The sequence below is a fragment of the Natrix helvetica genome (genome assembly GCF_964273705.1).
Source record: "Natrix helvetica genome assembly, chromosome: 12".
Lineage (NCBI taxonomy): Eukaryota > Metazoa > Chordata > Lepidosauria > Squamata > Natricidae > Natrix > Natrix helvetica.
This window is the reverse complement of record NC_138556.1, coordinates 16,061,551-16,082,737: the sequence shown is the minus strand read 5'-3', so window position 1 is coordinate 16,082,737 and position 21,187 is coordinate 16,061,551. Positions and strand designations below refer to the sequence as shown.

General features: G+C 47.7%; 2 protein-coding genes across 3 annotated transcripts in view; one reads left to right on the top strand and one right to left on the bottom strand.

The window, feature by feature from the left end:
* The window catches only part of ZNF609 (zinc finger protein 609), a 69,789-nt gene extending 67,176 nt beyond the window's left edge, over positions 1–2,613 (top strand). For both annotated transcript variants that reach the window (XM_081964446.1, XM_081964447.1), the window contains exon 10: positions 980–2,613. The gene's annotated coding sequence lies outside the window, so the exon portion shown is untranslated. The remainder of the gene's footprint in view (positions 1–979) is intronic.
* Positions 1,493–20,933, bottom strand: OAZ2 (ornithine decarboxylase antizyme 2; the record flags this gene model as incomplete). The annotated part of the gene is given in 8 exon segments (XM_081964508.1): positions 1,493–6,679; positions 7,589–7,674; positions 9,912–10,087; positions 11,435–11,515; positions 11,517–11,592; positions 19,558–19,776; positions 20,469–20,535; positions 20,912–20,933. Coding segments are annotated over 8 exon segments (861 nt in total). The 3' UTR covers positions 1,493–6,545.
* Between the last annotated feature and the right edge of the window lie 254 nt (positions 20,934–21,187).

Below are 21,187 nucleotides of genomic sequence, written 5' to 3'. Positions count from 1 at the left end.
TGTGGGGAAGAACAAAGGGAATGGAATAGAATAGAATGGAATGGAATAGAATAGAATTCTTTATTGGCCAAGTGTGATTGGACACACAAGGAATTTGCCTTTGGTGCATAGGCTCTCAGTGTATATAAAAAAAAAAAGATACATTCGTCACAAATCATAAGGTGCAACACTTAATGATAGTCATAGAGTACAAATAAGCAATTGAATCATACTTGGAAACAATCAATATAAATTGTAAGGATACAAGCAACAAAGTTACAGTCCTGCAGTCATAAGTGGGAGGAGATGGGTGATAGGAATGATGAGAAAACTAATAGCAATAGTAATGCAGGCTTAGTAAGCACTTTGACAGTGTTGAGGGAATTATTTGTTTAGCAGAGTGATGGCGTTCGGGGAAAAACTGTGCTTGTGCCTAGTTGTCTTAATGTGCAATGCTCTATAGCCTCATTTGGGATGGTTTCATTGCTGGTTCAGATTTTAGGAAGATGATCACATATAAACCAAAGGGGACTGGCAATATATAAAGTGGCTTCAACGCCCTCATTTTCTTATGGCCTAAGTCCTAAGTAAAGAATCCAGTTGTGGCCCAGGTGACACCTACGGAATTATCTTCATCCCCACACGGTTGAGTCCCAGATGTCTGTACCAGCCCTTCCTGGCCCCCAGTTAAGACCTGCTTTCCTATTGTCTATGGCAGGACCTTCCAAACTTGGGAACTTTAAGACTTGTGGACTTCAACTCCCAGAATTCCCCAGCCAGCTTCAGAATTGAATGGGGTGGGGAGATGGGGGGCTTCCGGCTAGGACCTTTGTGGCTCTTCTGAGTGTTTAAGGTTGCCGACCCCTGTTCTAAACCCACCTGCTTCTCCAGCTGGGAAGGCCAGATCTTTCCCAGCTGCTGTTACTCTGGCTCCACCCTGTGGCTGAGAGTTTGCTGACACTCCCCCCCCTCCCTTCTCTCTTTCTTCTCTTTGCAACAGGACATGACTGATAAGGTAACCCCGGGCTGTACCAAGACATGTGACTGGCTCACATGAGGAAGCGCTGGAAACTGCATTAAGGCATCAGTTGAATGGTGTTGATTGTTCTGCTTGATGGTCCGGCCACAGCGTGATGCAGACTCTGCCCCTCCCTTGTTGAACACAGACACAGACACACACACACACACATACTGAGCCCCGTTATGAGTGAGTGATGGAGCTGGGACTTGCCGAAATATTTATTCATCTAGACTTGGGGTGAACTGGCCATTTTCCAGAACCCTTCTGGGGAAGAGGACGGGGACGGTGGGCCGAGCGGTGTGACATCACAGGACTTTTGGAAATAACGTTTGGGGAGGAAGAAGCGTTCAGGGTGACAGAAGCCACCTGAGTTTTCAGTTCCACTCCCCTTGTTCCTGGGTTGCAGCCGAGAAAGCTACTCCAGAGTTGGCCGAAAAGAACGTCCAGATGGTGGGTTTGGGGTTCTTTTTTTTTTCTTTTTTCTTTCCCAACTCTTTTTCATTGGTGAGAACTAGTCACCTGGCACAAGGAGGTAGGTGGACTCTCGCAAAGAGCACCGCAAGGACGAGGCCCTCCTGCCTCACGCCGGCCTGGGGAAACTGGGGGAGGAGGAAACAGGGAGGCCCTCCACCGGGGCTGCCACGAGCCCGAGTAAGCCTATGTACGTTTCTCGGTCAGGAACGGTTACCGAACTTTTCTGTAGCACTTTGCCTTGGGGGCCTGCTGCTCTCCGAAAGGCCGTCCCACCAGCCGTTTTTCTAAGCCCTCTCCCTGCTGGCCAGACTTGCCTGGGGCAAGGCAGCCACCGCTTTGCTCCCCGGCACAAACAGCCTCTCAGTACTGCTACAATATGGCCTTTGGGCAGGCTGGTCCTGCTTCTGTCGGGGAGGGAGGGGGGCCCCCTCCCACTGTGGCCCAGCAGTCAGGTAGCTCCCCTCTGCTTGAAGGGCGCCTGTTGCTCCTGTCTTCCCCAGCCCTTTGCACAGAGGAAGGGAGCCTGGCTGCCACGGCGTGGTCGCGATTGCCTGGGCAGGGCTGCTAGGTTTTTTGGGCCCTTCCCCACGCCTGGAAAACCCTCCCTTCTCGGCAAGGAACGAAGCGAGGGGCCGGCTGTGCCCTGCAGCTGTGAAACCACCAAGCCTTGACCTTGCTGAGACCACAGAGGGCACGCCTAGCAACCGGCCAGCCACCTGCAAAGCCCTGCTGCGCTTGCAGCTTCTTACAGGGGCGAGCAGGCAAGAAGCAGTTCCCCCCAGCTGAATGCCCCCCCGGGGCTGGCGTGCAGAGCGGAGAGGCCCCTTTCTGTGCATTGCCGGACCTCTGCCTGGCCGCCTCTCGTTCCCCGCCCCTTGCCAGTGCCCCCTTGCGGGACCCATCTAACTGGAGCTCTGCTCCTCCCCCCCCCGCCCCCTGCAGGCCTGTCAGTTGGAAGGGTAAAAGGGGGCCCAGTCTTGCCCTCCCCTGCTGACTCTTAAGGAACAGGGTGCTGTGTACGTCTGTCTCAGCGGTGCCAGTTCCCAGCTCTTGTCTTTTCTGTTCCCGTCTGTATGTCGCGCGAGGCCACCCTCTGCCTCTTGGACTTTGTATATACTGTAAAAAGGAATTGTTTGAAATTTGTCGGGTTTTTTTTCTCCCCCCCCCCCCTTTCCGAGCTCGAGGCCTCGCGTGGCTTCGTCAGAGTGTCCTGGAGGAGGAGGAGGGGGCAGCAGCAGAGGCTGCTTAGCCCCAGCACAAGTCTCGTTCGACAGCGATCCCCCCGTCTTAAAAGCACATTGCGAAGCCTGCCGTGGCACTCGCTTGGCCTTCCCGATCTTCCGCAGGGAGGAGGGCTTCCGAGAGTTGCCTTAGAACCATGACCTGGGACCCCCCCACCCCCCCGGCCCAGACAACAGGACGGCCTCGAAGGCAAGAGCGTTGGGAGGTTGCAAGCCTTTTCTTGCCAGCGTAGTCCCGTGTGAGAACACTCCATAGTAGAGGGAGCGCTCACCACCTTGACGTGGTTTTATGAATTCGTGACTCAGGTAGGCACAAAATACAACAGCCAAAATACGAGCCGTGCAAACTCCTGACGAGAGGCACGGCGTCTGTGAGTAAACCTCAGGGTTACCTTACTTTGAGGGGGAGGCCTTTTACAGAAGCACCACGTTGTAGCAAGCGCTTGTCAAAAATGAGATGAGTTTTCTTCCGGGCCCAACTTTATGCTCCTGACCTTACTAGGTAAGATATTCATGTAAGAAATGCCCTACCTCAGCTGCAGGATCTTTTGCCTGTTGGGTGCATGCAAAGCTTTGGCCTTTTGTTTGTATTGGTGTTAGTGTATTGCTGCTGTTGTTGTTTTTTTAAAAAAAATACAGATAAGTCATATTTGTGTAAAAAAAAAAAATTATTTAACTGACATTAGTGCACCTCCCAACTTGGGGTAGAAAGACACGTTCAGTTTCCAGGCTGCTTCTGAAGTTGTGCAGGTTGCATGGAGGCCAAGCCTTCTGTCCTGGGCAGCTGGATCAATCTAGTAAGCAGGCAGCTCTTTGCAGTCTAATGTTCACTAGGAATCCCCCCCCCCCCCGCCCCTGCTTTGCAGAACTTCCTGAGTAGAGAATTAAAAACCAAAGATATAACCTAGAGGAAAACACAAGCCAGTGTTTAAAAAACTAAACAAACCAGGAGTGGAAATGGTGGGGAAGTGTTTCATATTCCTCGCTCAAAAATCGATATTTGAGCAAATTGATTTCATGTTTGGCCCTTTCCCATCTGGTATTCCACGGATAAATAGAACTGCAGATGTGGATAGGCACAAGGGTTGTGGAGTTCTGCACTTTGGATAACAGCTCAATCTGAAGATGTGCCTGAGAACCGAATAAGCCGCCGTGGGTTTTTGCACCTTTAATGCCAAGAATTCAGTTGTCGTATGGCTTTTAACATAGGTCACAAGCAAAGGGGGGGGGGAGCTAGATTCGTGGAAGATATCTATGTATCCAAACCCTCCCCAAAAGGCTTTTGAACCAAGGCGCTGTAGGATGTTTTATTGACTCATCTAATATCAACTGCAAGGAAGTTGTAACAAGCTGAGAATATCCACGAACGACGATTCTGCAAACTGGGTATCATCATGGCTAAAGTTCCAACTCAGTGAGCTTTCTTTTTTTCCTACACTCGGGATGAGATAAACACCGGTAGTAACAAATGAAGGGAAGAAAACTTGGCAGCACCAGTGAATATTTTTATTCTCTGCCAAATATGTACCTTCCTAAATAGAACAAGCTTACTTGTAAATGTAACAATGGGGAGGTTGAATTCTCCCCCCCCCCTTTCCTCAAAAATTGCATTTTGAATATAGCCCTTGATCAAAGACTCTGAATTTTATTGGACTATTTCCTGGGGTTCAGTAGAAATGTCTTTTAAATGTGAATTTGTTCCTCTATAAAGATTAATTCAAGTTGGATGAAAGGAACAATTTGCTGAAAAGCAGTTCTTGTAACCACATTGAAACAAAAGAAATAGGGGACATTTTAAAGCTTGAATTTAAAAAGCTACAATTCTTTTATATACAGTAGGCTAGAAATCCGGAAAACAGGAATCCCAAGTATTTTAAAGATTAAGAGGCCAATGCAATTTAGGATCTAGCTAGCTATGCTTGTTTCCACAAACAGCAGTGATATTGTTGGTTTTAAGTGTCATTCAACCAAAGACGAGAAAGCAAGCAGAACAAGTGAGGTGCCCTAACTTGCAAGGGCAATATATTCAAGAATTTAAATTTAAAGGCATACAAATAGCCTCATCGGTCAAAAAGTGTGGTAAATATAGAAGCCAACTTTACCAAGTGGTCCAACTGGCGTATAATTCTTGGCTCAAGGAATTGTTGGTTCTCTCATGTCGCAAGGTGGTTTTCCATTAACTGGACTGTGCAGATTAAATTGCTTATCAAATAGCCAGGTAACTCTAAATGACAAACCTATGTGAGGAGTATCTTCTCTTCCATTGCCTGCCTATTCTATTGTCTATTCTCCCTTCCATTATCAATAGGTTACGCCAATAAATGTTCAGGTTATGGCTAATATTAAAGTCTGTAGTTGTGAGAGCTGACATTTTATGAGCAAAAACGGCGAGCGGATGCAGAGTTTTGTTTCATCCCCTTGGTCATCGGTCCTACGTTGTCCCCCCCTGCCCCCACCCCAGTACAGAAACCAGCCCAAAATCTGATGATGATGATACTCCCCTTCAGCCAGCAGGCCCTTAAGGCTGAAAAATAACTTACACTGCCCTGCAGCGAGGCAAATTAAGACACAGACCATAACTGGATACTAAGAATTTCCTCCAAAGAGGCAGCTTATGGTGCACTCCTAGGTGGTTGTTTTTTAAGGGCTTCCCTTCTGCGATAACCAGATGGCTCCCATTTTGCACAAGACGAATGCCTGAGAGGCAAAAAAAAAAAAAAGTGCTTTGTACAACACAAGTAAATAGACAAAGAGGAGTTTTTAGAATTGTATATTGTGAATGAAGTTTGAAGGAATTGGCTGTTTGAAAAGAAAGGTAAGCATGATAGCAGTCATCTAATATTCCCAGGGGAGGGGGGGATTTGAAGGGCGGATGAGGACAGGGGATCTCGATTACACAAACTACTTTTAAGGAAAGTTTCCGAAGCATTTTGAGGATGCGTAAGATGGAAGTCTTTAAGTGTCAAGTCAAGTTGCCTAGGATGTTTCCGTAATCCATAGACTTCAGTGTGTGATGGTCTTCCAAAAAAAATAAAGGGGTTGGGGGGGGGGGGGTTGATTTGACTTGATTCTCTCTCCATTTCCCCGCCTGATCCCACAGCAGAACAGATCAGGGATCCCACCTGATCCCACGGCAGAACACAAGGCTGCCCCCAATTCTTTTGAAAGTTCCACTTCCAGAGGCAAGGCTGGCTTGGCATCCTTCTTTCACACTCCCTCCTCCTCCTCAATGAAGCTGCGCTAGAGTTAAAATACTAACCTAATAAAAGCCGGAAAGAGGATAGAGAGTTTCTCAGAACCCCAGAGCATTGGTTAGCCCATCATCTACTTTGCCCAAAAAAAGAACCAAAGCAAGAAAGTGAATGTTTCTCATGTTTCCACACTCAAAACATCCCCCCCACCCTTAAGAGTCTGAGTGAACATATAAATATGCATTTGAAATGAAAGCCAAATATCCAAACTAATAGATAAGCCCAACATGTTATGTAACAAGCAATTGAGGCTTCTCCCTCTCTCCGTCTGTGGGCTCCGCAGCCACCGTCTGTGGGTGGCTGGCTGGGCAGGATGTCTTGGCTAGCTTAAGAGCGAGCCCCAGAGCTCCATTTACCTTCCATTTACTATTGTGCAATTACATGTGCAGACTTTATATTATTCGCTAGGTAACACATTTCAATGGAAAAGTCAACTCAGAAGATATACAGGTCACTCTAACAATAAGAAATGCAGTTTCAGTCCAGAAGAATTTTGTTTTCCCTTTCCTCAGAAGAGGCCTTTTAGCCCCCTCTCGTCCTCGAACCATGTCCAGGCCCCACTGAAAGGCTGCACTAGGTCTAATCGTCATCATCGGAAGAGACCTGATCCAGGGGGTAGACCATGAACAGCACATCTGGCCGTGGTGGGACACAAGGATGACCAGGCCTCACAATTTCAAAACCCAGAAAACTGAATGTCTTCAGTAACGGAGCTGCGAAAACAGAAGGAAATGCGGAAGATCAGATCAATGCTGAGCAAATGCTCTGAATCTCTGTTTGCATAGGGCACAACTCAAATTGCTGAGGCTTCCCAAGCCAGTCCTATCCTTTGTGTAACTTTAGTGTAGTCCCTCCTAGTTTTCAGTCCCGTGTTGCAAGCTGATTGGTTACTGGCCCTAGAATACCGGTAGTCCTTGTCTTACGATCACAATTGGGCCCAACGTTTCTGTTGCTAAGCAAGAATTGGGTAAGTGGCTTTGGTTCATTTTTTATTAAGCGAATGACTGCCGAGGTCCAGCTAGTAACCCCGTTGTTAAAATGAATCTGAATGGACTTTGCTTGTAGGAAGGTTGCCAAAGGTCACATGACCTGGGATGCTGCAATGGTCGTAAATGTGAATCAGCTGCCAAGCGCCTGAATTTGGATCATGTGACGGGATGCTGCAACAGTTGTGTGAAAAATGGTCATCGGTCACTTTTTTCAGTGCCGTTGTAACTTTGAAGGTTACATTGAAATTGTAACCTGAATGAACTGTTGACTACCTATATGCCGTCCAATCAATCAATTCATCGAAGTCCCATTATGAACGAAGGGGAGTTTGCTGTGCTCGTGATGAGAGCTGCCAGTGGCGCAGCCCATGCGCAGCGCATCAAGAGGGATGCATACTGCTTCTTGTTGCCATTCAGCAGATACTCCGACCTGGAAACCTGACTCTTACCACAGAAATTTAGGGGGGAGAAAATTATGCTGGCAATTTAAACCGCTCTTGGTAGCAATTATACCCCTGAATCGTTTATACTCAATTGGAAGGAGAAAATCCACTCCCACAAATGAGAAAGAATGAGACCCACTTTGCTGCTAATGTTTGCATGCATGAAAGGAGAGGATGCGAGAACACTCACCTCTGTCTTCTCTGCTTTTTCGAAAGCAAATAAAGACATAACTTGCTTTCATTTTCTCTTCAGCAAATTCCAACAGCGCTAATAATCTGGCAGGTGGGGAGAAAACAACTCAGCTAAACTTCTAAATAATTCCATCATATTCATCGCGGAAGGCGCATCCCTGCAATTGTGTATCGTCCCCCCCCCCCCCACTCTCGGCACTAATACTTGGGCAAGAAAGAGCGTGCCAAGGAAGACAGGCTGCGCAGTATGTGGGGAAGGGAAGTCGGTCAAGAGACTAACCACGCGTTCTTGCTGACTGGTTATTTGCACAGCTGTGTAGAACAGAAATCCAAAGAGAAATGGGGACATTTACAGAAGACCAGATTAGCAGAGTTGGAAGGGACCTCAGAGGTCTTCTAGTCCCACCCCCTACTCAGGCAGGAAATCCTTTACCAGGGATGGCGAACCTATGGCATGCATGCCACAGGTGGCACCTGGGGCCATTTGTCAGGGCACGCAAGGCATTTAGCCTTTTTTTGAGGCCATTTTTCTCCCTCCCCAGGCTCCAGAGGCTTTATAGGAACCTGGGGGGAGCGAAAACAGCCCTCCCCCCTCAGCACAAAAACCCAGCCCTACAGGCAAACTGGAAGTTCAGGAATGGACTTCCGGTTTGCTTGTAGGGCCAGTTTAAGCCCTCCGGAGCCTTCAGGGATTAAACCAGCCCTACAAGCAAACCGGAAGTCCATTCCCGAACTTCCTGTTTGCCCATAGGGCTGGGGTTTTTTGCGCTCCGGAGGCTTCAGGGAAGTTCCTGAAGCCTCGGGGCGGGGGGGGGGGATGCTGTTTTTGCCCTCGCCAGGCTCCTATAAAGCCTCTGAAGCCTGGGGAGGATGAAAAAAGCATGCAAAAAATGGGAGGGGGGAGCGCCTGTCATGTGCTCAGGGGTTTGCGCATTACATTATAGGTGTAGCACGCCCATACACAATCCCCCTGCACTCCCCACGCTTTTGGCACGCGAGCCAAAAAGTTCGCCATCGCTGTCCTATACTATATCATTTGTCGGACTCTGGATTTGAAGTTTGCATTTGAACACCAGTAGACTGTTATCACAAGAGTTATCACCACAGAAGATGTGTCCGGGGAGGGGCAAGGGGGCGTTTTGGTTCTTCAGACCAAGCTACGTCCCACTCGTAGGCAGTGGGATGGGAGATGTATAAGCCATAACCTTGGAGGGTATAAATGTACCCAACGCCTCCATAACCATATCTTTTGTAGCTAGCCTTGAACAAATATTAAGCTCTAACAATCTTCTCTAAGGCCTGCGTTGGGGAATGGTGTCACATTGCAGACGGCTTTCAAGTGATCCATTTAATAGCCTTATGGAAATTACTCGGCACAGGACAACCTGCTTTTCTCGCTTTGGTCCAAGGGTACCCTGGCTAACCGATCGAGCAAGCGGCAGATCAGCAAGGTTTTAATCGGAGGCGAAAAGCAGCAGAGATTTTAACTTAAAAGGGATTTGGTTAGCATCCATTTTAATTATAACTTCCAAGCTGCTTATTTTAGCCAGCTATAATTAATCAGTTATGCAATTGTACTTAAAAAGCACGCTGACGGGGGAAATGCCGCCCGATCAGAGAATTATGACAAAAGGAAAGAATAAACGAGCTGGGGCATTTTTATAACTGGAAAGGTTCCAGCCCGCTTAAGCCGAAGGGAAAATGTAACGGCGTGAGCTGCTTTGGGTGGCAAATAATATTCACTGGCAGGACTGATGCCCCCCTCCCCCCCCTTTTCAAAATACTAGGACCGTGATGGCGAATCTTTCAGGCACCACGTGCCAAAAAGGGAGCAAGCGAGCGAGCGCAAGCACTTTGTGCACTCGTCTGGGTTGCAACCCAGAAGAGGAGTTACCCAGGAGGCATGCGCACACTGGGAAATGAACCTCTGGTTTCCAGCACGCCAGCTAGTCCTCCAGTTATTGGTGCCCATGTGCGTGCAACGATCAGCTGGCCGTCGCGCATGCTCACGCCAGAAAATGGAAGACCAGGTCTTCCAGTTTCCAGCACTGCCACATGCACAAAAGCCAGCTGATCATCATGCGCACATGTGCACCAGAAACCCAGAAGAGGAACAGGCGACATCACAGGTGGCAGGCAACATGGGTCCGCGTGCCACTTCGGGCATGCATGCCATAGGTTCGCCATCACAGTACTAGGAGCTTAAAGAGAGAAAAATCTCTGCACAGCACTTGTAGGAGTAGTCAGGAGCGTGCAACCTGTTCCTACAGGTGACTGCGTTCCTTGGGGCGTAATCTGTGCGAGTCTTGCGCATGTCTTACCCTTCTTTGCTCCCATCAGCTAATAAGCCATCAGGAATTTCCACAAAAAGACTCTGATTGGATAGCACTGCATCCCAGGAGGAGACCTTCACTTCCGTAACTTTGTACTGGAAGTGGACAATATGTGGTTTCCCATCATGCACTGGAAGATCTTGGTTAACAGTGAGCTTCTCATCCTTTAAGAAAGGGGGTGTGGGGGGGGAGAGAAGACATTTTCAAAGGTTAGAACAAGTAAGGAGCAATAAGTTCTCCGATTCCTCATTGCTATGGGAAGCGTGCTTCTGCTTTTTTAAAGAACAATCATAAGGCTTCAACTCGCCGCCTTCAATGACCAAACTGAGTTAATTTAATAAATCATCTCCAATAAGTACCCCCCACTTCATTGAAAGAAAGGAACAAAGTTCACGCTTCTTCAAAAATGCTTAGGCTAACAGAAATGGTCTTAGGAAAATCCAGCCTTGGCAGCCAAAGAAATTGTGTCGATATATTACAAGCACCATCCTTGATAGCTGCTCCGTCTTATACTTTATGCAAGACGGGAATTGGGGAACTGACCATTAAGCAGCCGTAGAAAAATAAGGAAAAAAACTTGGCCTTTGCATATTTTTGATTTTTACCAACCCGCTTCTAAGAATCCAGAATACCATCCATCTCTAAGCCTCGTAGTGATGTTCCTTTTGATGGGGCAGCCAAATCTTGTGGCTGTAACAGCCCATTTATGCTTCAGGATCAAAAGAGACCCTTCTCCTTGCTAACATAAGAGGAAATCTCTCTTAATACCTATAAATTTGTCCCTAGGTCCAGCTGGTCATCAGGTGTCTTCTGCCTGTGCATGCATGCGTGGGGAGTGGGACCGCACGGACATTGCATTTTGGGGGTTTGGGCGGGCACGCTTTGGGCACTCGGTCCGGAAAAGGTTAGCCATCCCTGCCCTAGATACTTCTACGCTGTCCAAAAATTTCATCATTGGAACGTTCTTCATTTGCCTCATTATTTTTGCTACCCAAGTTAGAAGGTATTTAGGAGCCTATGATTCAGTATTCGCTTTGTAAGCGTGGTGGAAACTGAGCTCCGGGGAGAATAGCAGTTGGATGATTACCGAAGATCACCCTAGGGGAAAAATTGGAACCCGTAACTTGTTTTCTTCATTTCGTGAACTCAAAATCTTCACTGACTGACCTGACGCAGAGCACCCTTTCATTAGATTTTCTCACATGTTGGATTCTTTTTTTGAAAAAATAAAATAAAAAAATGCAACACAGCAATTAACACCGAGAGGTGCCAGAAAAAGTACCAGAAGTCGCTTATTTAAAAAGATCTCCAAGGCAACTGGCCCCCAAAATAATGAGCTTCCAGAAGTAGCGTGCTTGATTTACACAGTGCTATGAATGGAGGTGGGGGCGAGGGGGGGGGGAGAGAGAGAGGACACAGAAATGAGAAATATTCAGAAGGTTCTTGGGAGTTTCTATAAAGCAAAGTTGTCTGGCAGCAAAAAGCCCAGGAGATGCAGAATTAGTACTCACCTTATATATCAAAGCTGAAAGAGAAGGATCCCTGCCAACCCCTCGCCCACCGGGGATCTTCGACAGTGGGTGAGGGGCATCAGGAGCACCACAGAGGCCCTGGAACAATGTGCCTGCAGCACGGTACCTGGGGGCAGTTACTCAAAGGTAAGATACTCCTGGAAGAAGAAGAAGAAGAAGAAAAGCACAAAGGTCAGAACCACAAGATTCAAACGAGACTCAGGAGTGTAACATCCTGGTGGTTATCCACTAGATCAAGTTAAAGGCAGCCTTTGCAGGAGATAATCTGAGCAGTTCATTTTTCTACTGGCCGAAAGACCACAATCTAACCACTACATTTTTTTAAAAAACAAATAGCAGAGCAACAAGGTGTTTCAAAAAAAGGAGGGGCTGGGTTACCCATTTCCCAGAAGCAAGCTAAGGCTCTTGCGACGGTTCAACCATGCAATATTTTAATACTTAGGCAATGCGCCACCCACGTTATCTGCCGAGCGGAGGCCGTTCAATGCTTTTGTGTGTGTCCTACACTTCAGAGTTTCTCAATCTTGGCCACCTTTTTAAAGATGGGTGGACTTCAGTTCTCGGGAATTCTCCTGGGGAATTCTGGGAGTTGAAGTCCACCCACCTTTAAGTGGCCAAGGTTGAGAGGTAATTGCTAGGCTGCATCCTTCTCATGCTTTTGGTTATCCTATTTTAATTACAGCCTTGTACTCGTTTAAGGAGAAATCTCAATCTGGCAGCAAAGATACAATATAGGTATTAACAGTGCCCCTCCCATGCCACGCCCTGTCTCAATCTATTCCATAGAACACCTACACAGGTGCAGCTGGCTGCAACGTCCTTTGAACTGGTGCCGAGACACACTGATGTTTTGTAAAAACAGACACTGTAATTTCCCAACAGGCCACGAGGCTAAGCTATAATGCACAACATTGCTTATTTTATGAGTTATCTTTCCTTTCGCTCAGAACTAGGAGTATCTTTTAAGGACGTTCCAAGAAAACACCTGCAAACTCACGCTGTATTTTCTAAACTTTGTAGACAAAACAAGCAGAATCTGGGATGAAAGGAGTATCATTTTACGGTCTCTAGTATCGTTTTGCAGTTCTCTCTCTCACAGCCTCCAAAACCGGTTCAAACATATGTTGATGCCAGTTGCGCCTACAGGTAGTCCTCGAAACACAACAGTTCATTTAGTGGCAATAGAATAGAATAAAATAGAATAGTAGAATAGAATAGAATAGAATAGAATAGAATAGAATAGGTTTATTGGCCAAGTGTGATTGGACCCACAAGGAATTTGTCTTCGGCACATCAGCTCTCAAGCTACAACGGCACTGAAAAAGGTGACCGATGACCGTTTTTCACAGTTAAACCTTTGCAACATCCCCGCGATCATGTGATCCTCTTTTGCAGCCGTCTGACAAGAAGCCAATGGGGAAGCCAGGTTCACTTAACAACTGGATGACTAACTTATCAACTGCAGCGATTCCCTTTCCTGTGGCAGGAAAGGTATGGGGCAAAACTCACTTAACACACGTCTCACTTAACCACAAAAAGTTTGGGCCCAATTCTGACCGGAAGCCAAGGGCTACCTGTACTTTGCTGCCTAAATCAGGACACCTGGATCAGGCACCTCCTTAGCAATCCTACCGTATTTTTCGGAGTATAAGACGCACCTTTTTTCCTCAATAAAGAGGCTGAAAATCTGGGTGCGCCTTATACATCGAATACAGCATTATTATTATTTTTGCTTCCTGAAGCCCCGCCCCCTTCACCAAAATGGCCGTGCCTAGCCTTATGGAGGCTTTCAGAGAACTCCTGGGGGCTGGGGAGGGCAGAAATGAGCAAAAAATGGACTGTTTTTTTGCTCCCCCCCCCCAGCCCCCAGCAGCACTCTATAAGCCTCCATAAGGCTATGCATGCAATATTTTTGACAATAAGCGGGCCAGTTTTCACAAAAAACGGGCCGTTCTTTGCTCTTTTTTTGCCCCCCCCCGTCCCCCGTCCCCAAGAGCACTCTGCAAGCCCCCCCACCTCCCCAGGCTATTCATGCCTTTTATTTGGAAAAAAAAACCGGGCCCGTTTTCACGAAAAATGGGCCATTTTGGAGAGACTTCCCCCCCCCCTTTCAGAAAGCTTTTTAGTTAGAGTGGTTGGTGAGAATTAGATTGATCAAGTGCTGTGCCAGCAGAAACAAATCCTTAGGTGCTGTAGGTTGTACAGTGATTTCCTTCTCCAGCCCATGGATAAATACACCAGGAAACATCTACCTACCTATCTACTCTCTCTCTCTCTGCCTCCCTACCTACTGTATTTCTCTCTCCCTCTCCCTACCTACCTACCTACTTTTTAAAAAAAAATGCTTCTTCAAAACCTTGGCGCGTCTTATACGCCGAAAAATACGGTCATTTTCAAAACTGAGCTGGCCTGTTCTTGTAGAGCGGGACTCAATTACCTGTAATGGAACACAATTAAAATAGGCGGCAGCACCTCCAACCGAGGGCTAAATTGGAAGTCAAGCAGCTTGTTCACAACAACAACAACAACAATCATTTCTTTTTAATCCCAAATTCACTCTGCCCATTTAGTGCTAACAAAGCAGCTGCAACCGAAGCTGCTAGCAAAGGAGTTTGCACACAACCGACTTTGGCCGGTCCTCATCATCCACATTCACTGCAATAATTGACTGAAAAAACAGCCCTTCTGTCAGGCTGGTGTCTGGCAGAGACTGGGAAAGCATAATGCTAGACTATGGGGGGGGGGGGGATGTCCACCCCTCCCCGCCATAGCCTCCAATACAGCTGGCAGATCTGCTTGTTTACTCCGCTCAACAATACAGCATTATTGTTGCTTGGAGGAAGCTTGAAAATCCAAGTATAGCCATGAAAATTAAGATCCCCACCATCGACTACCAGCAGGAAGTAGTTCATTCTTCCTGGATCAAAGCCCTATAAGCAGGCGTGTCCGACCGTGGCAACTTTTAAGACTTGTGGACTTCAACTCCCAGAATTCCCCTTGCCAGTCTTAAAAGTTGCCAAGGATGGAGATCGTAACTCAACTGACTAGGATGAGTCCCGCTCGGAATGCATCCGTTCTGTAACCACACAGGTAGTTTACTAGTCAGTTCCACTGGCTATCTATGAATGTCACGGAATTTGTCCTAATACCGGCTACATCCAGGAATGTTTTAACCAGCCTGACAATTGAACTAATAGCAGGCAAGCAGGCAAGCAGGCGAGACTTTTTCATTAAGATTAGACTCACCACTGATGAATACATGAACATGAACTAATTTTCGTGTGTGTGTGTGTGACAGACAGTTAAACTCTTCCATTCCATAGTAATACAGAATAACAGAAAAAGAGTTGGAAGGGACCTTGGAGGTCTTCTAGTCCAACCCCCTGCCTAGGCCGGAAACCTTACACCCCTTCAGACAAATGGCTATCCAACATCTTCTTTAAAACTTCCAGTGTTGGAAGATTCACAACTTCTGGAGGCCAAGTTGTTCCACTGATTAATTGTTCTAACTGTCAGGAAATTTCTCCTCCGTTCTACGTTGCTTCTCTCCTTCGTTTTTTCCAAACCGGAAAACGAAATTGAGAGAATTGAGCCCACCAGACAGCCTTGTAGTCTTCTCAAAGAACACAAGCATGGCATTAATGGCGCAATCGAGATTAGATCCGTCACTCTGAAAATGTGTCATGGATTTTTGAGGCACGGTGTATGAAACAAGACTGGTTTGCAAGGTTTAGAGGAGTCCTAGTAAATGAGTGTGACATCTGCTTGATTTTAGCTTCTTTACGACTGCTGAATCCTGCTTTGCATATTATTATTATTATTATTATTATTTTAAAAAAAGAAGTAACACTATTTATGCATAATGAAGAGCAGGCTTCCTTCCTAAATGTATTGTGAATGGTGAATTCCGCACCAGCAGGGTTTCGTGTAGTGGTTAAGGCAGGGGTGTCCAAACTTGGGAACTTTAAGACTTGTGGACTTCAACTCCCAGAATTCCCCAGCCAGCATAGCATAGCTGGCTGGGGAATTCTGGGAGTTGAAGTCCACAAGTCTTAAAGTTCCCAAGTTTGGACATCCCTGGGTTAAAGCATCAGGCTAGAAACTGGGAGACCAGGAGTTCTAGTTCTGCCTTGGGCACAAAGCACGCTGGGTGATTTTCAACTAGTTGCTCTTTGTCAGCCTCTAGGAAGGAAGAGGGAAGGACAAACCATTTCCGAAAAACCTTGCCAAAAAAATCCCAGGGATTTGTCCAAGCAGTCGCCAGGAATCAACACTGACTCGAAAGCGCCAAAAAACAAAAACAAAGAGAATAATTTGTTGGATGTAAATTCTGAATACTTTTCTCCCAATTACACAAGGTACCAAGTTGAGAAAAGAGGTGTTCAAATTCTGAATTATCAACACGCTAACCAACCCAACGCGTCATACTGGCTGGCCTATATTTTCCTGTTTTGAACGGAGAATAAAGGTGCAGTCTTTTGAAAATCCAAGTGTATGAATTATAAACACTTCCTGGCAGACACATGCCCAGCGTGGGAAACAGACTGATAAATACAAAGGATTGTATATAAAACTCTCTAAAAACAGAGTGGATGTTTAACTCCCAAGGCCAAACTTCCTCTACAGTTTCAACTCCTCAAGCGCTGTTTTTGCAAGCAGAGGAAAACCCGAGATAGAAAAAAACAAGTGTTTTGCAGATAGGGGTAAAAGAGAAGTGGCTGAACAATGAAAAACATATTTTATAGTTGCTATGCCAAACCTGATGGGTTTTTTTTTTCTAAAATTACTTGGATCTGACACTTTGAAGAGGGAGGTAAAGGTTCCCCTCGCACATATGTGCTAGTCGTTCCTGAGTCTAGGGGGCGGTGCTCATCTCCGTTTCAAAGCCAAAGAGCCAGCGCTGTCCGAAGACGTCTCCGTGGTCATGTGGCCGGCATGACTCAACGCCGAAGGTGCATGGAACGCTGTTCCCTTCCCACCAAAGGTGGTCCCTATTTTTCTACTTACATTTGTTACATGCTTTCGAACTGCTAGGTTGGCAGGAGCTGGGACACGTCACGGGAGCTCACTCCGTTACGCGGCGCTAGGGATTCGAACCGTCAAACTGCCAACCTTTCTAATCAATAATCTCGGCCTCTTAGCCACTGCATCCCTATTTAAAGAGGGAGGGACACTTGCAAATAAGTTTACGTGGAGTTTATAAATTGTACAGTTAAAAGGATCGTTTCCCACCCCTATCGCTGACCTGATTGCAAGGCCTCTGGAGACATGGAATTACTTCACCGTTTACGTAACACCAGAGGTCTTAAGTAGATTACAAAACCCTCCCCGATGAGAGCTTTGTGGGTAGGCAGCACCCAGATTTAACAATTAACCACCACCTCATATTTTGACCTGCATTACATTTCAGATAAATTTAGGGATCAGCTCTGGACTTTCATTTTTAAAGTTCGCCAATTACTCATAGCCTCCATAAGATGAAGAAACCCTTCCTTGCAGCAACTGTAAATAAACAACCTTCCTGTTTTGCAAACCATTTCAATCACACAGTGCTTGCCAATTAAAGTGGAAGCTTAACTTGCAAATGTTTAGAGTTAAGATAAAACTTTCGCCACCGCCACTTTCCTAAAGATATTAGCATTTTGTTTTGGAAGGAAGGGGGAGCTGCATTTCTCTGAAAAGCTGTTGCTGAAGCGAGCCTGATCCTTTAAATTCAATTCTCAGCTTGAAGACGCTCATTCCATAAGCTGCTAAAATAGCATTTATCCCTTCAAATTCTCAAACTGCTGCAGACAGAATTCTGCCTTCCTTCAGTAATATTAGGAAGTAAATTGTGCTTTTAGGCAGGCACAACTTTCCCTCCGCTCCCAAAACTGCCTGCAGATAAACACTTCCAGGAAACCTACACGAATTCAAGGAAAATATATGCAAACACCTTCCAAAAAATAATTACTGACTTCTGTCCAATGCAAAACTACTATATAATAAAACCCCACAAGGTACGAATTATCATGTTGGAAGGAGACTAACATGCAGCTGACTTATGCTTTCTGCAATCCAAATTACTTTGCATACTTTGGACTGCAAAAAAGGTTGTAGGAGTGCAGGGGGAATAAAGCAGACCGTAGGTGTGTTTGATCTCTTTCTCCATCCAAGTGACAACTCCTTTTCATGCTCCTCCTGCAGCATGTACAATCTTGGGTGTAGCTATGGATGCTTTTATCGTAGGAAAAAGCAGATCAGGGAAAAAAGCAATTCCCCCAGAAAACATAGCCAATTTCAAAACACAAGCCCATCTTTTATTTTCCTAGCATAAAAGGCCTCCTGTACAGCAGCTATTACCCATGCCAACGTAAGGATCCCAGCATTGGGGATCATTTTCGCATAATATTATCATCTCGGCCTTCCCATCTTTCTTCCAAGGTCGGTCAAATGAAGACCTGGATCGTTGGGGGCAATATACTGACTCTGTAAACCACTTAGAGGGGGCTGTAAAAGCACTGTGAAGCGATATATAAGTCTAAGTGCTGTTCCTTCCTTCCCAGTGGTTAGAATGCAGTATTGCTCACTCTGCCCACAGTTAGGAGTTCGATCCTGACCGGCTCAAGGTTGACTCAACCTTCCATCCTTCCGAGGTGGGTAAAATGAGGACCCAGATTGTTGGGGGCAAGAGGCTGACTCTGTAAAACCGCTTAGAGAGGGCTGTAAAGTGGTATATAAGTGCTATTGCTATCTATCCCACCCTGGGGAAACCTGGTACCCATCAAGCCCAAGCAGGGACTTGGCTGCTCTTGGGAAGGGCCTCCAAAGGCACCTGCCAACTTGAGCCTTTAACTTCCGGGGGGGGGGGGGGGGGAGGAGATTGACAGGAACCTAACTTCTACACCCCAGGCTGAGTCACAACAGACACTCCAATTGTTTAACGATAATAAAAACACAACACACACACAAGGTCTTCTCCCAATACAGAGAACAAGTTTTGGACCTCAGCCAAGTAGTCCAAGCCACCTCTTCCTTCCTTAGTCCACCTGTTGATTTCCAGGTATTGTCCAGTCGGTCAGAGCTCCCTGATCACTCCTGCAATCCAACCCTACCCTACTGACTGGACCTTCACAAAGGATGTGTGTGGTGTGTGCCAGGATGCCCAGAACCATCCCCCATTCGCCCCCTCTTTGGCCCAGACGGGCTTCTTTGTTAGCCAAAGCAGAATTTCTCACCCACCACCTGCCTCCCTTCTAGGCAGGCACAGTTGGATACCCCTTTGTCGGGAGTGGTGTAGGGTTTCCTGCCTAAGCAGGGTGGGCTAGAAGACCTCCAAGGCCCCTTCCAACTGTATTTTCTATTCTATTCCCTGGAACTCAAAAGACCTGACACCCAAACCTTGCCTCCCTGTAACCCCTTCTCCCCTCCCCCTCGCTGGCCAGGAGACCCCCCCAGAGCAGCCTTTGCAACCCAAATAAGCCAATGAGGGGGAGGAGAATCCGTGGGCGACCCCCATGGGGGGAGAAAGCTAAAAAGTGAAAGCTTTGCAACCCAGGGACATATGTAGGTGTGCATACATGCATGCCTGCAAACGTGCTCCCAGCTGGGGCAAAAGAGGGGGGGAGAACCGGGGAGGGGGGTATAGCAGCAGCCCCTTTCCTAGGCTCCGGGGTCCAAGGAGGGGGAGGGGATCCCCCCACCCTCTCTCTCTCCCCCCCCGGGCGGTGTGGACGTGCGGAGGAGCAGCAGCGCCGCCCCGCCCCCCTCCGGCCTGCTGCTGTTGTTTTTGTTTCCTCTTCTCGCCCCCCCCACCCCCACTTTTCATTCTCTCCTCTTGGGCTCCCAGCAAAGAGCCCCTCCTCCCCCGGTGGGGGGGGAGGAAAGCCCGAGGGAGGGGCAAGGACAGACCTTCTCCCTCCCCCCCTCCGCGACCCCCACCCCCTTTGCCCCCCTTTCCCTTTGAAGCCCCCCCCCACGCCCTTTCTCTTGCCAGCGTGGGAGGGGGGATGCTTAGGGAGCCCCCCCGCAAAAAAAGGGGGGGAGGGGAGGGAGGAGGTAGGCCCGGGCCTTCGCCCCCCCCTCCCGCCCCCCCCGCCCAGCCTCCCTCTCCCCCCCCCCACCCTCCCCGTACCTGTCCTGGGTGTTTATCATCCTCGGGGCTCGGGAGGAGGCGCTCGCTCTCAGCCCTCACAGCAGCTCCTCCGTGGGCGAGCGAGGGCCGAGCTCCGACCGACGACTGGGCTGCTGGCGAAACGAAGCGAGAGCCGATGCCGCCGCCGCCGCCGCCGCCCGCCCTGTCGCTCATCTGCATAGCCACGCCCCCTCCGCCGCCAGGCTGCCTGGGAAACAGGCCGCTCGAAACAAAGACGCGGGGGGGGAGGGAGGGGGGGCGGAGACACCGCCTCGCGGGCGTACTGCGCAGGCGCCGCTGGGAAGGCCGGAGGGAGGAGGCACGTGGGGAGTCCCGGGGAAACTGCTGAGGCTCAGCTGTGGGGGTCTCTTTACCTTTGTTTATAGGCCTGCTTTTATACGTGTGTATGTGATATACGTGATATATATGTGAGATATATATATGTATGTATGTATATATGTGTGTGTGTGTGTATATGTATGTATGTATGTGTATATTGTGCTGATAAATAAATAAATAAAGGGAGACTAGTATAGATCTATTTCAACCTATTTAGCTCTTGTCACCCTTACTGGGAATGGAACTGAATATGTATATTCAATATACATAACTGAATATATATATATTCAATATATATACATATGTATATGTATATATATTGCTTGTATTCGGGTCTTTTCCCTCGTAAGATTGAGATTGTCTTGGCAATGTTTCGACAAGGTCCCACTCGCCATCTTCAGGCTGGTGCCTTCGGCTTCGTGCTTGTGCGAGCAAAGCGTGATCGGAGGGATGATAGAGGATAGGGAGGCCTGGTCTGGGCGTACCGGTGCCTGCCGGGAGCACCCGGTACCGTTCCAGTACGGTGCTCCGGAGGCCCAACCACCCGCCCGAGCTCCTTACCTGTATTTGAACTCTGGCGCTTCCACGCACAGAGCGTAAGGCTCCTGCGCGACACTCCACCGAGCAGCTGGAGCGTTGCGGAGGCGTCACGGAGGTAAGGACGCAAGCACGTGTGCTGCACATATGCATGTGGGAGACGCTGGGCCCTGTTGCACCGTACCGGAACCTACCCCTAACATGGCACCCATGGCTTGTTCAACTCTGGTTTACACATGAGCCCAGCCCATGTTCCAAAGACTAATTGGTCTGGTTTGCTATAGCTTTCCCTCTATCAAACACAGCTCCCTTTGGGGGGGGAGGAATTCAAAGTCATTTTGAAACCCAAGTTCAAACGAAGCCAGTGGCTCTCATCCCTCCTCCCCCCCCTTTCTGATTCAACATCCCATATTTGAGGAAAAGTTCTATTTATATACCCCAGGAAAAACAAATTTGGCCTTTCTCACGGAGGCCGCTCTGCCGGTTCATTGTTGCTAGAGGAAGCTGGAATGTGCTTTATATTATTTTTAGGATTTGCATGGGAAAAAGATGGGGACCTGGGAGGGGGGGGGGGCGATGGGGGGGTTGCTTCACTTCCAGTGCTATGGAATATTATCAGGGCAGGGGGAAAAAAGAATGATTCCAATTAAACTCATGTTTTGCAGGGGGATTATTTGAGAGATACACAGCAGCCAGAGAAAGAGAAATCCAAGTTGTTGTTGTTGTTGTTGTTAGTTGCGAAG